Here is a 17676-nt window from a genome sequence, read left to right on the forward strand (position 1 = left end):
AGGGTCCAGGGAGAAGATGAGGATATCGTCCAGATACACGAAGACGAACCGATGCAGGACGTCCCGCAAGACGTCATTTACCAACACTTGGAACGTCGCGGGGGCGTTAGTGAGGCCGAACAGCATGACCAGGTACTCAAAGTGACTTAACAATCAATCAATCAATCAATTTTTTTTTATATAGCGCCAAATCACAACAAACAGTTGCCCCAAGGCGCCTTATACTGCAAGGCAAGGCCATACAATAATTATGTAAAACCCCAACGGTCAAAACGACCCCCTGTGAGCAAGCACTTGGCTACAGTGGGAAGGAAAAACTCCCTTTTAACAGGAAGAAACCTCCAGCAGAACCAGGCTCAGGGAGGGGCAGTCTTCTGCTGGGACTGGTTGGGGCTGAGGGAGAGAACCAGGAAAAAGACATGCTGTGGAGGGGAGCAGAGATCGATCACTAATGATTAAATGCAGAGTGGTGCATACAGAGCAAAAGAGAAAGAAACAGTGCATTGTGGGAACCCCCCAGCAGTCTACGTCTATAGCAGCATAACTAAGGGATGGTTCAGGGTCACCTGATCCAGCCCTAACTATAAGCTTTAGCAAAAAGGAAAGTTTTAAGCCTAATCTTAAAAGTAGAGAGGGTGTCTGTCTCCCTGATCTGAATTGGGAGCTGGTTCCACAGGAGAGGAGCCTGAAAGCAGAAGGCTCTGCCTCCCATTCTACTCTTACAAACCCTAGGAACTACAAGTAAGCCTGCAGTCTGAGAGCGAAGCGCTCTATTGGGGTGATATGGTACTACGAGGTCCCTAAGATAAGATGGGACCTGATTATTCAAAACCTTATAAGTAAGAAGAAGAATTTTAAATTCTATTCCAGAGTTAACAGGAAGCCAATGAAGAGAGGCCAATATGGGTGAGATATGCTCTCTCCTTCTAGTCCCCGTTAGTACTCTAGCTGCAGCGTTTTGAATTAACTGAAGGCTTTTTAGGGAACTTTTAGGACAACCTGATAATAATGAATTACAATAGTCCAGCCTAGAGGAAATAAATGCATGAATTAGTTTTTCAGCATCACTCTGAGACAAGACCTTTCTAATTTTAGAGATATTGCGTAAATGCAAAAAAGCAGTCCTACATATTTGTTTAATATGCGCTTTGAATGACATATCCTGATCAAAAATGACTCCAAGATTTCTCACAGTATTACTAGAGGTCAGGGTAATGCCATCCAGAGTAAGGATCTGATTAGACACCATGTTTCTAAGATTTGTGGGGCCAAGTACAATAACTTCAGTTTTATCTGAGTTTAAAAGCAGGAAATTAGAGGTCATCCATGTCTTTATGTCTGTAAGACAATCCTGCAGTTTAGCTAATTGGTGTGTGTCCTCTGGCTTCATGGATAGATAAAGCTGGGTATCATCTGCGTAACAATGAAAATTTAAACAATACCGTCTAATAATACTGCCTAAGGGAAGCATGTATAAAGTGAATAAAATTGGTCCTAGCACAGAACCTTGTGGAACTCCATAATTAACTTTAGTCTGTGAAGAAGATTCCCCATTTACATGAACAAATTATAATCTATTAGAAAAATATGATTCAAACCACCGCAGCGGAGTGCCTTTAATACCTATGGCATGCTCTAATCTCTGTAATAAAATTTTATGGTCAACAGTATCAAAAGCAGCACTGAGGTCTAACAGAACAAGCAGAGATGTGACCACTGTCCGAGGCCATAAGAAGATCATTTGTAACCTTCACTAATGCTGTTTCTGTACTACATGTCCAGCTATCAACAAGTTCTTTTATACTCACTCGACTGGTAAGCACTGAAAGCCGAGATAGACATGTCCCAACTTGTCCTCTAACACTCTGAAACGGAGGTGTTCCTTTGTCTCGCTTCATCCGCGAATCGGTCGTGACGCGCGAAGCCTCCGCGCGGCTTTCCATGACAAAATCTCTTGTTAAAAGTGAAATCTGCCGGAAAATGGCTGATGTCCAGGTCTTGTGATAACCAGAGAAAGAGCACACAACGGTCTCGTATCCACAGAGCCATCAGCTTAGAAATGATCCAGTGGTTTGTGCCTCATCGTCGCAGCGCGGCGCACCGACCGTCCTTTAAAGGGGTCCTTAAACCTGTAGTTAAAGTCCTTATTCTCTGTGAAGCCCGTAAAATTTTCACTGAAAGCCAGATAAATTTTTCGAATGGTTTCCAGGTGCCAGTCTCTAACAGCTTCTGAAAAAATTCTGATGGAAAAAAAGTCCTTTTCATTCCGCCATTTCCAGACAAAGAAAATCCGACGAGGGGGCGGGACCACTCCTTCCACAAGGCGTGCTCACAGGCGAATGACGTCACCGACAGGCGTGGAAAAACTCACGCATGCGCACGAGGGTTCAAGCATGTCTGACGTAAAAACATATGAATGAAATCCATATAGTTTTTGAAAAAAATAAAAAGGTACGATACTTTACGGACAGACCTCGTACAGTGGTGGGCACACTTCCGATAATCCGATAACAGATAATTATCGAAGATAATGTTTTCATTATCGGATTATCTTTTTAGGTAACTTTAAAAACCATCATTGGACTAATTATCTTTCAATGAATTGCCGACCGATACCTTTTAGACCGATAACGTAGTAAACAAAGCTGAACAGTGAAAAACATTTTTAAAACTTAAAAGCAGTTGAGACCTACCTGTTAAAAGTTTCCTAATAAGTATATTGTTCTACCCTCTGCAAACAGAAGAGAGCTATTTTCAGAAAAACTACTCTATCCTCTGTAGGCAAAAGAGAACTGGCCAAGTCCCGAATTCCCAGGTGATCACTGTCCCCGACTGTCGGATCTGGTACTGCTGGCGAGGAGCACAAACAGTGAGATGTGGGTGTGTGCATACCCAGTAACAAAACAGTCAGAAGGTGGAAAGTCACCTCCACCTCTAACACACACTCGTGCAGCTCCTGTTAAACCACTTATCTGGATTGGGTGTGAAGCGTAGCCGTCGCTGATCACACCAAACGCCAATCCCACAGATAAGGCAACACCACAGGAAAACGGCTGCAAAGAAGTTCAGACTATTAGTCAGCGTTAAATACAGCAGAGAAATTACCTTCACAGGTAGATGATATCTCGGCAGCGAGGTGGAGATGACGTCCGGTTTTTATGGAGTGGATTGATGGAGATGGGTGACAGCTGTCATGAGTTGATGAGTGACAGCTGTCAACCCCGGCTGTGTCCATGGCGGCAGCGCCCTATCTTGCCTGAAGCCCGCACTTCAGGCAGGGCGCCCTCTGGTGGTGGGCCAGCAGTACCTCCTCTTCTGGCGGCCCACACAACATTAAGTTTAAAAACAAAACAACAAAAAAAAAAACATTACAAGACAGCTCTGCGGTTGGATGCTTTGTAGCTCTTCAGCAGCAGGAGGTGGTCGTGAGATGTTAAAGCTTGTTACTCCACTACACGATGCAGGACGCGCGATTAACCTGAAACTCGGTCCAAAAAATTCTCGCACAAATGAAAAAACATCTGAAAAATGGCCAAAACACGCACAGTGTAAAGCCAACATTTATGTCAAGATAAGGCTTTTCAGAACTGACCAATTGTTAACCTTGTCCTTTGTTTTATGTTTTTATTATTGCATTTTAACCTGTGAAGTGCTTTGTGACTTATGTCTGTGAAAGGCACTATAAAAGTAAATTTACTTACTTACTAATACTGAGTGCACGTTTTAAAACATCATAAAATGTGTGCACATCATCAAACATTCTCTCCACATGCTAAACATTTTGCAATGACACTTCCAGGGCTCCGTAAAAATGCGTTTTTACAAATAAAAATGGAATATTTTACAAAAGCACATTTATCTTTAAACCAACACATGACACACGTCACATTAACGTGTTGGTTTACATAATGAATGACTGAACCAATCAGTGTTTAGCATAGGCACTTTTACCCAGAATGCTTTGCAGACTGTTTGTTACAAAACCTCAGAATTAGTGCATTATTCAACATTAAAAGATATATGTTATATTTTAACGTTGTACAAATGACAGAAATGACATTAATGGAGTTATTCTACCAGTATTTTCACAAAACCATAAGTTAGTATGACTTTATTTTTCAAGACCTCCGCCTGACCGGAACATTATGATTAATAAAGAGCTCGTTTTGTGGGTGCTCTCAGGATTCTTCTGTGCACCTTCCTACAGGGAGCAGCATGGTCAAATATGGAAATACTGGCTCATTCTTTGGGTCTTTTTTCGCTTTTGATGCTTTCAAAAGCAATCGTGTTAAGTCAGTTTCAGCTTCTTAGTAATTGCAAATGTACCAGAACCAATACTGGAATTTATTGGTTATTGATTATCTGTAACTTCCGATACATTTTTGGGTGGTTTATCTTTATCAGAGATAACTTTTCAGTTATCTGATTATCTGTTATTGAAGTTAATTCTTTGGTTATCTGTGCCCAACTCTGCTTATATACATGTGATTTCTTAGTTTTTTAAATTTTTTAATAAATTTACAAATCTCTCTCTCAAAAATTTTTTTTTCCACGTTGTTATTATGGGTTATTGTGTGTAGAATTTTGAGGAAAAAATAAATTTACTCCATTTTGAAATAAGGCTGTAACATAGCAATATGTGGAATAAGTGAAGTGCTGTGAATACTTTTTGGACGCACTACATGTAAATGGCCTGGTTGCAAGGGGAAGACCTCGCCCCCTGCAGGTTAAACACAAACAGCCTGGTACCAGTTAATACATGCAGATCCACTGTAATACAAAGAAATCTCATATTATTCTGCCATTACATAAAGGGATGAGATTATCAATACACAGATTAATGAGTGGTGTTTCAGCGTAATGCTCCTTCTCCCACCCGTCTGTCTGTGCACAATGCCTTTTAGTCAGCAATATAAAAATAGAAAAGCACCAAACACGTCACAATTTAGTTGTTAGATTTTAGACTTTATTGTACTATCTTTTTGACCATTTGCTAGTGGACATGTGAAAACGTGGACCAACAAAACATCATCATTATTATTATTTTTTTAATTACAGCATATTGTCAGACTGCAGTAACAATGAGAAGATGTTTAAAAAAAAAAAAAAAAAAAAAAAGAATTCAAACAAACACGAAAAAATAGTATCGGATGGTGTTTTTTTTATTCATTTACACAATATAACAGTCTAAAAACATTGAACACACAGAGCTGAAGACGTAGCAGTGCTGGACGGGAAGTGGCAGTCTTCAGGGCAGTTTATATACTGTAGTAACACGGTCCTGCTGTACTGTCAAATATCTACTGGGACAAACAGGGACAGCCACGAGGTGGAGTGATGGGGGGACTACAAACCAAGATTGCCGTCAATAAAAAACTAAGTCTTTCTTTCTGCTTTTTAAAAATTCATTAAATCCACCAATCAGGAATCAATAGAGGCAGGGAGATTTTAAGTAGAGCAACAATCGACACAAAGTACAGGGTTGGAATGTCTCGATTTTCTTTTCTTTTTTTTTTTAACATTTCACCACCTCTTTTCTGTCTTAGACAATATAAAATCTCACAAATGAGCCAAAAAAAAAAAAAGTAAAAACACTGGATGTAGATGTTTATTTGTAAGCATTTATGGGTGGAGGGGACAGTGGAGGGGATGGAAGAAAAGATGAAAAGTGCTGCTGGAATGAAAAAAAGGGCTTGAATTATTGCTTTTGGAGTAATTAATTATTATTTTTTAAAAACTTGACAGTGACATGAATCACGCCATCGCTCTTGCTTTCTCTCTTTCTCCCTTTCTTATCAAGGTGACCTGTTAGCATGTGATTACTCCATTTATTCAGGGGGGAGGAGGGATGAATCAAGGGGCGAGGATGAGGACGAAGGAAGGAAGAGGAAGAGGAGTTAGGGGAAGGGCTCAGAGCTCCTTGCTCAGCGAATCCCGGGCAGTTTTAATCCTCTTTGTGTGGCCTCACACGTTTTCCGCCTTTTTGTCTGGTAAATGATAACAGAAGAGATTGAAAAAAATGTATTAAAATAAGAAAATTGGTAAAGTAATAATAGTAATTATAATAATAACAGTCACATAAAGGGTCCTTGTATATGTTTTAGTAGTTTAGTAAAGATGCTGGTTTCTGGTGTTGAGTTAATTGGTATTACTTTTTATGACACACAAACAAAGTAAACAACAAAACAGGTCAACAATTTCATGAGTAAAATATGACCTGACCGTCAAAATAAAAATCAACATCACATAATAACTAACAGAGAAGCTGCCCACAGGAAGACATACTGTGTTTGTGTGTTGCTACTTAAATTTATATGAAGGGGGCCAATTGGAATAGATTGTAGCCAGTGAAACAAAATACATTACAGTATTTACAGTACCAGTCAAAAGTTTGGATACACTTTCCCTTTCAATTGAATGGTAAAAATTATCTGACAGATATGCGGTATTGTTTGTATGACACAACAAGTGGATTGATTAGCTTGACATGCATAGAAAGCAGTGCCTGTTGTCCAGCAGAACTTAATTTCAGCAATGGACCCACACACCGTAGTCAATCTCATCACATCATTTCTATTTTTGCTGCTCAAACTGCAGCAGGAGAGATTTGTGGTGTGCCGGAATCACACCCATCTTGTTGTGTGGTCTATACCCCCTCCTCCATCCCAGACCAGACTCATGTCTTTGAGATTCAGTGAACATCTCTGTATTCTGTTGTGCCCAGACAATGAAACAGTTAACATTTTTTTTAACTATTGCCAGCAATAGGGCAGAACAGTGGTGCAGCCAAAAGAATCACACACAATCTCCAGCTTTAGCATAATCTTTCCCCTTGTTCATTTATGAACTTTCTTGGCTGCTGATATGTCATCAGTCTTTGAAGTGAGTAATGAGTAAATTCAGAAAGTCACACATATAAAGGGCAATCAGTTAAAGTATTAACTGACAGTTTTATTCCACTGTATTGTTGTTTTTATTATTTTTATTGTTGTGCCTATTTTACTGTAAAGCACTTTTGGAGGACATTGGCTGTGTAAATGTGCTATATAAATTAATAAAATAAAGGTGACATTGACATTAATGAGGCCAATAGGAAGCTAATATTTTACTGTGTTAAGTATTATTACAAAAAATTGCACAATCCTCACAATTTATTATGACTGATGTGCTGAACCTTCACACAGATACTGGGGGTGGGGCAAGGGCAGGGATAATGCCCAACCAGTCTACCTGTGTTTTGTGGACTTGGAAAAGCCATACAACAAGAGGAGGGGGGTTGCTGTGGGGGACCACTAAAACTTGCAATTCGGTCTTTATACCAAAGGACGAGCTGTGTCCGCATTCTTGACGTTGCATCAGACCTGTTCCCGGTGGGTGTTAGAGTCCATGAGGGCTGTACTGTGACACCAATACTGTTTGTGATTTTTGTGGACAGAATTTCAAGGTGAAGTCAGTGATTGGAAAGTGTCCAGTTTGGTGACCTCAGCATTGCATCTCTGCTTTTTGCATCAGACAATGATGTCCGATGTGCACTGGGAATGTTTGAGGCTGAGTATGATGTGACTGGGATGAGGATTAGCACCTCCAAATCTGATGGCATAGTCCTTTTTCATGTAGGGTGGCTTGTCCCCTCTAGGTCAAGGGGGAGAGTTATTACCCAAAGTGGAGGAGTTCAAGTATCTCAGGGGCTTGTTCACGAATGAGGGGAAGATGTAGCATGAGATCAACAGTGAGGTTGGAGCTGCATCTGTGGTCCTGCTGTACCAGATCGTCCTGGTAAAGACTTTGGATTTACCAGTCGATTTACTCTCATATCCTCACCTATGTTCATGAACTTTGAGTACTGACTGAAAGAACGATGTAGCAGATACAAGTGATAAAAATGAGGATCCCCCATTGTGTATCTGGGCTTCAGGGACACGGTGAGGAAACTCAAATATCCGGGAGGGACTCAGAGTAAATCCACTGCTGTTGCACATTGAAAGGAGCCAGTTGAGGTGGTTTGGGCATCTAGTGAGGCTGCCCCTTGGCAATCTCCAATAGGGATGAGGCCCTGAGGAAGACCCAAGACACATTGGAGGGATTATATCTCCCAGCTGTCTTGGGAATGCAATGAGATGCTCAAAAACACTGTGTGTGAGTACGTCAGCAAAACGCATCAAAGCACAACTCGTCTGAACGATTATAACGAGATGTTAAATCTATCATAAACACACTTTTACAGCTGCTCATAAGAAGGAAAGAACATGCAATTGTTTTACCAAGCCATTACAATATAAACATGACAAATAATTACCTTTTTATATGGTTCCAAATGCTTGCTCCACCTCATTCAGTGCATGTGTGAGAAAAGCTCCAGCTGGAGTCCTCTGTGATTCTGGAAGCAATTAGAGGTGTTTTCAACAGCCATCTCACAGAGAAAATGATTAATCCGCTACAAAATAATTATTTTATATACGCAGCGTCCAGTGGCATCCAGTGGAACAAAGCATGGTGTCCAGCTGGGAACACAGCGGGTGGGATCATCACAACGATGTGTGTGCAAGTGCACAGATCAGTGTTCGTGCAAGTGTCAGGGAACCTTTAAACGACTTGGCAGAGGCTAGGGAAGTATGGCTGAACTGCTTTGTGTGCTGCTATTGCAACTCAGACCCAGGTAAGTGATAGAGTATAAATGAATGAATCTTCTAAACAGATTTAACTATTCCATTCTAGTCATTCTCTCAATCATTCACATTATTAAGATGACTGGGTTCCATAGCTTGTGACATCTACCTGTGCCTTATTCTACTGTTAGTTTTGTATGCACAGCTAATGCATCGCAGCAATTCTTGGCATCCGTAATAAGACCCTCAAATCACAATCGTACAATCATGTTGTTTGTGTCTGTCTATACTTCTTTTGTCAGTTTAGTTTCACAGAGAGAGAGAGAGAGACAGAGAGAGAGAGAAGGCTTGATAATCTGGCTTGTTGAAGAGGATCCGTGACACTTTGAGTTTGGCGCTAATCCAATGATGGACTCAACTCTATGATGTCTGCTAAGCCAGCTTTCTCTTTCAAAGCAAACACAGGGCTTACTATATGAGCTACAGCTAGTTAGTACTAGCAGCTACCGTACCAGTCAAAAGTTTGGACACACTTTCAAGTGTGTCCAAACTTACTTTGAACTGTACTGCAAGATAGAGCCTCGTCAGTTAAAGAGCAAGTCCAAGCCAAGATGGAGGGCCTTTCATGAAAATTATGGATAGCTATTGCAATGCCTGTAGGAAGTTTGTATTCCTATAGAAAACTGGGAGCTAAAAAAGTAATAAAAAAGATCATCACCAACTCAATACCACATAACACCAAATACCACCACCAGACCAACTGAATTGGACACCGCAGTCTCGTTTGAGGGTGGGCGCTAAAGGGGTAAAATATGACGCATATGATGTAATTTCTCTACTTCCGGGTGGAAAAAACACTGCATTTTCTCTGAGTTTTTGGGCAAATTACACACAAACAAATTGAAAATCCAAAGAAAAAGTGACGATGTGGTGGAAAGTGGACATGTATTGCGGTTTGTTTATGACCTGCACCTCAAATGCGTGGAGGTGGTTTTGTAGGTGAGAGAATGTAGCTACTCTGGTTAGCTGTGTAGGCTAACATTTACCGACACGATGTCTCCTATTTACCTCGTCTTCCCTTCTCCACTGGGAACTGAAAAAAAAAAACTTTTCGCGACTGTTTCAGTGATTGCAGCCAAAAACAAAACAGTACACCATTTTTCCATGTGAAGTTATGCTGTGTATATATTGCACAACGGGCCCAGCGGTCCCCATAAGTGGTCAAATCCCACATTATCACGCAGGGTTCAAACAAGACTGTGGTGTCCTATTCTAAATAAAGTGTTGTGAAATGCCACCATCAGAATGCAGCACTTTCAAATGCCACCATTTGTAATATAAATAATAAAAATATAACCAGTGAACCTGTACAGTATTTAGCACAGTGCTTTCATTTTCCCTCAAAATATTTCATTTTACAAACTATAGCTCATCATTTTTGAATGGCTTATCTATTAAAGATTAAAAACTGAAGGAAATCAATTGTAAGGCCTGAAAGAAGTTTCTGTAGGAAGTATTTTAGCCATAAGGTCAAGTGGGAGGGGGAAGTGTTGGTTTTTTAAATACTTGAAAGGCACTGGACTCATCGAGAGGATTTAGTGCTGCTAAAACTTACTGATGCAGAAAGTGGCAGCAATGCAACAATAAGGATGCCGGCTAGCATTAAATGCCAAAGAAGAAAGGGTGCACTTGATTTTACCCCCATTCACCCTATTGAAATTTCAAATCCCACAAAATCTCACAAAACGTCAGAGTTCACTGCTCTGCGAGATGTCAATAACATTGAGAAATGCACTGAGATGGTTTGATAATGCTGTAAGATGTGCATGGACATTAACATCGCAAGGTAAAACTCTGTATATTGTGCCTAAAACTCTCATGAATATATGATCTAGGTTTATAGATGTTGTTGTGTTTGTTTTATGTAAACATGCAAGAAGCTCAGGTTGTTTCTCCGTTATTTTCAATGGGAAAGGACCAATTGGTCAGACAGAATGAACGTGTAGCAGGTTAGGGAATTAAAAATGTGCTGACAAACAAGGAGAGTGTGTTGAGAAGGTGGAGGGAGTATTTTGAGAAGCTGATCAATGAATATAATAACAGAGAGAAGACTGGATGATGTGGAGAGAGTAAATCAGGAAGTGCAATGGATTTAGTAAGGATGGAATGAGGACAGCAGTGAAGAGGATGAAATGTGAAACGGCTGATGGTCCAAATGACAATATAGCAGTAGAGGTATGGAAATGTTTACAATACATGGCAGTCGAGTTTTTAAACAGTGTTTAATAAAAATCTGGAAAGCAAAAAATCCCTGAGTGTAGTCATTCTGATTTTATGAATAATGCCGCGTTCACACCAGGCGCGATCAGACGCTACAAATTTGCGGGGGTCGCGTGGCGACGGACGCGCCTTCTTCGCCCGGTGTGTCGCTCTGCTTTTGCTGCGAAAATTCGCCCCGGTGCGTCATCAAATAGGAGGAGCTTCCATTCCGCTCACCGGCTCCAGTTATCAGTCAAGTTAACATGATGGACCTTGATCACACGGAGTGAGTTACTGTGGAAAGCTCCCAATACAGTGTATCATTATTTGCTGCAGGAGCTGTGTCTGGATGACGGCCGCTTTCAGCAGTCCTTCCACCTCTGCGGGACCCAGTTTGAGGACCTCCTGTCCCGTTCATGCGTGGACATGTAAACAATAAAAAAAAAAAAAAAAAGAAACTCTGCTGCCTGCTGTGGGACTGCAGCTCGCTCTTCCCCCAAAAACTGTCATAATTGTGTTTAGAAACCATTCACCATTTGTTTTATTATACATCTGTGTAGTTAATTAATAAAATATTCTCCACAGACGATTCGCTCGCGCGCGCACGTAAAAATAAAAGAAAAAAGAAACTCCGCTGCTTGCTGCGGGGCTGCTCCTCGCTCTTTCCCAAAAAACTCTGTCATAATTGTGTTTAGAAACCAGTCACTATTTGTTTTATTATACATCTGTGTAGTTAATAAGTAAAATAATCTCCATGGATGATTGGCTCGCGCGCGCACGTAAAATAAAAAGAAACTCCGCTCCCATGTGCTGTGGGGCTGCTGCTCGCTCCAAAAACTCTGTCATAATTGTGAAATAAAGGACAAAAGAGACATAAGTCCTGCTCACAGGCTGCTACCAGATACAGAACATGTTCACATCTTCAGTCAAACTCCAGACATCTCCAGGTCACTACATATTCAGTCCCTGATTGGTCATCGCGGCGCGACGAGACGAAAAACTTCAGATTTTTCAACTTGGGGAGGAGGGCAACACGACGTGATGCGACGCAATATCGTGCCACAAACGTGCCAATCGCTCAAAATCGCTTCACTCGTGTCGCTTCATTCGCGTCCATTGCGTCGCGCTGCGTGACTTGGCGCCAAAACGCGTCATTCCATAGGGATTACATGGCAACCTGTCACTTGTGTCGCGCCGGGTGTGAACGCGGCATAAGAGGGTGTGCAGAGCTGCAGTAACTACAGTTGATCAGAAACAGCATGAAGATATGGGAAGCAGTGGTGGACACTGGACTTAGAAAAGGGATAAAGATCTGTCAGTAGCAATATGGTTTCAGGTCACCAAACAGCATGACAGATACAGAGGGTAAAGTAAGTACTGAACATGTCACCATTTTTCTCAGTAAATATATTTGTAAAGGTGCTACTGACATGAAATTTTCAAAAGATGTAGGTAGCAACTGACATACTCCACACATAGAAAGAAATCAAACCATAGATGTCCATAAATTAAGTCATATGTAATAATCTGAAATGATAGGGAAAACGTATTGAACACCTGAAGAAAGGGAGGTGCAAAAAGGCATGGAAAACCAAGACACCAGCTGAAATTTATCAGTAAATGGGAAGCAATCCTGCTCGTCAGTGTAAATTAATATCAGCTGGTTCAGTCCCAATTGTTGTTCTATTAATTACCAAATTACAAGGTGTCACACAAAAAACATCTCATAATAGGAAAAAGCAAAGAGCTCTCTCAAGCTCTTCGCAACATTCCTGCTGCAAAACATTTTGATGGCATTGGTAACAGAAGGATTTCTAAATTTCTGAATGTTCCAGTGGAAAGAACATCATTTCACCATAAACCTTCCACAAACAGGTGCTATATGCAAGATTTCTCACAGAGGACTGAAAAGAATTATGAGAAACGTTGTCCAAGAGCGAAGGACCACTTGTGGAGAGTTTCAGAATGACCCGGAATTAGCAGGTACAATTGTTTCAAAGAAAACAATAACTAATGCACTCAACCACCATGGCTTATATGCACGCTCACCATACAAGACTGTTGCTGAAGAAAAATTATGTTGACGCTCATTTAAAGTTTGCTGCACAACATTTACAGAAGCCTATGAAATAATGGGAGAATAGTCTGGTGAGATGAGACCAAAACTGAACTGTTTGAATGCCCCAATATAGACCATAAATGGGGCTGCACATCACCCCAAAAACACCATACCAACAGTGAGGTCTGGAGGTGGGAACATCATGGTGTGGGGCTGTTTTTCAGCAGACTACACTGGCAAATTGAAGGAAGGATTAATGGAAAACTGTACTGAGACTTTCTTGATAAAAACTGCTGCCATCTACCAGGATGTGTTGTGTGGGCCGCCAGAAGAGGAGGTACTGCTGGCCCACCACCAGAGGGCGCCCTGCCTGAAGTGCGGGCTTCAGGCACGAGAGGGCGCTGCCGCCACGGACACAGCTGGGAGTGACAGCTGTTACTCATTGTGAGAGGTGGAGGTGGCATTCCCACCGTTGTTGTTACTGGGTGTACACACACCCACACTTGACTGTCTTTGTTCTCGCCAGCAGTACCAGATCCGACAGTCGGAGACGGTGATCACCTGGGAATTCGGGACTTGGCGGCTCCAGTATTCACCAGGTTCGGTGGTGGCAGAAATCGTGTGGTTCCGGCCCTTCTCAGGACAGACGTCTTCTATCCTCGAGCCTGCCCACACGTCACCTTTGTAATTTGACTGTAATCATATTCTGAGATTGTCTGTATATTCGTTGTGCACATTTCACAACATTAAATTGTTACTTTTTGGCTCATCTATTGACCGTTCATTTGCGCCCCCTGTTGTGGGTCCGTGTCACTACACTTTCACAACAGGATGATGACGATGAAATGAGGGTGGACATTTCAGCAAGACAGTGATCACAAACACACAGTAAAGGAAACTCCCAGTTGGTTTCAGAGAATGAAAATGAAGCAGCAAGAATGGCCCAACCAATTAGCTGATTACAATCCAACAGAAAATCTATGGAAAGAACTATCAATCAATCAATTTTATTTATATAGCGCCAAATCACAACAAACAGTTGCCCCAAGGCGCCTTATATTGTAAGGCAAGGCCATACAATAATTATGGAAAAACCCCAACGGTCAAAACGACCCCCTGTGAGCAAGCACTTGGTAACAGTGGGAAGGAAAAGCTCCCTTTTAACAGGAAGAAACCTCCAGCAGAACCAGGCTCAGGGAGGGGTAGTCTTCTGCTGGGACTGGTTGGGGCTGAGGGAGAGAACCAGGAAAAAGACATGCTGTGGAGAAGAGCAGAGATCAATCACTAATGATTAAATGAAGAGTGGTGCATACAGAGCAAAAAGAGAAAGAAACACTCAGTGCATCATGGGAACCCCCCAGCAGTCTATAGCAGCATAACTAAGGGATGGCTCAGGGTCACCTGATCCAGCCCTAACTATAAGCTTTAGCTAAAAAGGAAAGTTTTAAGCCTAATCTTAAAAGTAGAGAGGGTGTCTGTCTCCCTGAAAAGCAGTCCTACATATTTGTTTAATATGCGCACTGAATGACATATCCTGATCAAAAATGACTCCAAGATTTCTCACAGTATTACTAGAGGTCAGGGTAATGCCATCCAGAGTAAGGATCTGGTTAGACACCATGTTTCTAAGATTTGTGGGGCCAAGTACAATAACTTCAGTTTATCTGAGTTTAAAAGCAGGAAATTAGAGGTCGTCCATGTCTTTATGTCTGTAAGACAATCCTGCAGTTTAGCTAATTGGTGTGTGTCCTCTGGCTTCATGGATAGATAAAGCTGGGTATCATCTGCGTAACAATGAAAATTTAGGCAATGCCGTCTAATAATACTGCCTAAGGGAAACATGTATAAAGTGAATAAAATTGGTCCTAGCACAGAACCTTGTGGAACTCCATAATTAACCTTAGTCTATTAAGAAGATTCCCCATTTACATGAACAAATTGTAATTTATTAGATAAATATGATTCAAACCACCGCAGCGCAGTGCCTTTAATACCTATGGCATGCTCTAATCTCTGTAATAAAATTTTATGGTCAACAGTATCAAAAGCAGCACTGAGGTCTAACAGAACAAGCACAGAGATGAGTCCACTGTCTGAGGCCATAAGATGATCATTTGTAACCTTCACTAATGCTGTTTCTGTACTATGATGAATTCTAAAACCTGACTGAAACTCTTCAGCTAGACCATTCCTCTGCAGATGATCAGTTAGCTGTTTTACAACTACCCTTTCAAGAATTTTTGAGAGAAAAGGAAGGTTGGAGATTGGCCTATAATTAGCTAAGATAGCTGGGTCAAGTGATGGCTTTTTAAGTAATGGTTTAATTACTGCCACCTTAAAAGCCTGTGGTACATAGCCAACTAATAAAGATAGATTGATCATATTTAAGATCGAAGCATTAATTAATGGTAGGGCTTCCTTGAGCAGCCTGGTAGGAATGGGGTCTAATAGACATGTTGATGGTTTGGAGGAAGTAACTAATGAAAATAACTCAGACAGAACAATCGGAGAGAAAGAGACTAACCAAATACCGGCATCACTGAAAGCAGCCAAAGATAACGATACGTCTTTGGGATGGTTATGAGTAATTTTTTCTCTAATAGTTAAAATTTTATTAGCAAAGAAAGTCATGAAGTCATTACTAGTCGGCTCAATAGAGCTCTGAATCTTTGTCAGCCTGGCTACAGTGCTGAAAAGAAACCTGGGGTTGTTCTTATTTTCTTCAATTAGTGATGAGTAGTAAGATGTCCTAGCTTTACGGAGGGCTTTTTATAGCGCAACAGACTCTTTTTCCAGGCTAAGTGAAGATCTTCTAAATTAGTGAGACGCCATTTCCTCTCCAATTTATGGGTTATCTGCTTTAAGCTGCGAGTTTGTGAGTTATACCATGGAGTCAGGCACTTCTGATTTAAAGCTCTCTTTTTCAGAGGAGCTACAGCATCCAAAGTTGTAAAACTACTGACGAGATACTCTATCTCACTTACAGAGTTTAGGTAGCTACTCTGCACTGTGTTGGTATATGGCATTAGAGAACATAAAGAAGGAATCATATCCTTAAACCTAGTTACAGCGCTTTCTGAAAGACTTCTAGTGCAATGAAACTTATTCCCCACTGCTGGGTAGTCCATCAGAGTAAATGTAAATGTTATTAAGAAATGATCAGACAGAAGGGAGTTTTCAGGGAATACTGTTAAGTCTTCAATTTCCATACCATAAGTCAGGACAAGATCTAAGATACGATTAAAGTGGTGGGTGGACTCATTTACATTTTGAGCAAAGCCAATTGAGTCTAATAATAGATTAAATGCAGTGTTGAGGCTGTCATTCTCAGCATCTGTGTGGATGTTAAAAATCACCCACTATAATTATCTTCTCTGAGCTAAGCACTAAGTCAGACAAAAGGTCTGAAAATTCACAGAGAAACTCACAGTAACGACCAGGCGGACGATAGATAATAACAAATAAAACTGGTTTTTGGGACTTCCAATTTGGATGGACAAGACTAAGAGTCAAGCTTTCAAATGAATTAAAGCTCTGTCTGGGTTTTTGATTAATTAATAAGCTGAAATGGAAGATTGCTGCTAATCCTCCGCCTCGGCCCGTGCTACGAGCATTCTGGCAGTTAGTGTGACTCGGGGGTGTTGACTCATTTAAACTAACATATTCATCCTGCTGTAAACAGGTTTCTGTAAGGCAGAATAAATCAATATGTTGATCAATTATTATATCAGTGTGACTCGGGGGTGTTGACTCATTTAAACTAACATATTCATCCTGCTGTAACCAGGTTTCTGTAAGGCAGAATAAATCAATATGTTGATCAATTATTATATCATTTACTAACAGGGACTTAGAAGAGAGAGACCTAATGTTTAATAGACCACATTTAACTGTTTTAGTCTGTGGTGCAGTTGAAGGTGCTATATTATTTTTTCTTTTTGAATTTTTATGCTTAAATAGATTTTTGCTGGTTATTGGTGGTCTGGGAGCAGGCACCGTCTCTACGGGGATGGGGTAATGAGGGGATGGCAGGGGGAGAGAAGCTGCAGAGAGGTGTGTAAGACTACAACTCTGCTTCCTGGTCCCAACCCTGGGTAGTCACGGTTTGGAGGCTTTAAGAAAATTGGCCAGATTTCTAGAAATGAGAGCTGCTCCATCCAAAGTGGGATGGATGCCTTCTCTCCTAACAAGACCGGGTTTTCCCCAGAAGCTTTGCCAATTATCTATGAAACCCACCTCATTTTTTGGACACCACTCAGACAGCCAGCAATTCAAGGAGAACATGCGGCTAAACACTCCCGGTCCGATTGGGGAGGGGCCCAGAGAAAACTACAGAGTCCGACATTGTTTTTGCAAAGTTACACACCGATTCAGTGTTAATTTTAGTGACCTCCGATTGGCGTAACTGGATGTCATTACTGCCAACGTGAATTACAATCTTACCAAATTTACGCTTAGCCTTAGCCAGCAGTTTCAAATTTCCTTCAATGTCGCCTGCTCTGGCCCCCGGAAGACAACTGACTATGGTTGCTGGTGTCGCTAACTTCACATTTCTCAAAACAGAGTCGCCAATAACCAGAGTTTGATCCTCGGCGGGTGTGTCGTCGAGTGGGGAAAAACGGTTAGAAATGTGAACGGGTTGGCGGTGTACACGGGGCTTCTGTTTAGGGCTACGCTTCCTCCTCACAGTCACCCAGTCGGCCTGCTTTCCCGGCTGCTCGGGATCTGCCAGAGGGAAACTAACGGCGCTAA

The 17676-nt window shown here is 41.3% G+C and overlaps 1 protein-coding gene across 2 annotated transcripts in view; it reads right to left on the bottom strand.

Annotated features, from left to right (window-relative positions):
* Window positions 1–5725: 5725 nt before the first annotated feature.
* The window catches only part of si:ch211-137a8.4 (oleosin GRP-17), a 181466-nt gene continuing 169515 nt past the window's right edge, over window positions 5726–17676 (bottom strand). For both annotated transcript variants that reach the window (XM_034168216.1, XM_034168215.1), the window contains exon 4: window positions 5726–5987. In XM_034168216.1, the coding sequence (XP_034024107.1) occupies window positions 5965–5987 (23 nt within the window). In that variant the 3' untranslated portion in view covers window positions 5726–5964. The remainder of the gene's footprint in view (window positions 5988–17676) is intronic.

The sequence above is a fragment of the Thalassophryne amazonica genome, chromosome 4 (assembly GCF_902500255.1).
Source record: "Thalassophryne amazonica chromosome 4, fThaAma1.1, whole genome shotgun sequence".
Taxonomy (NCBI): domain Eukaryota; kingdom Metazoa; phylum Chordata; class Actinopteri; order Batrachoidiformes; family Batrachoididae; genus Thalassophryne; species Thalassophryne amazonica.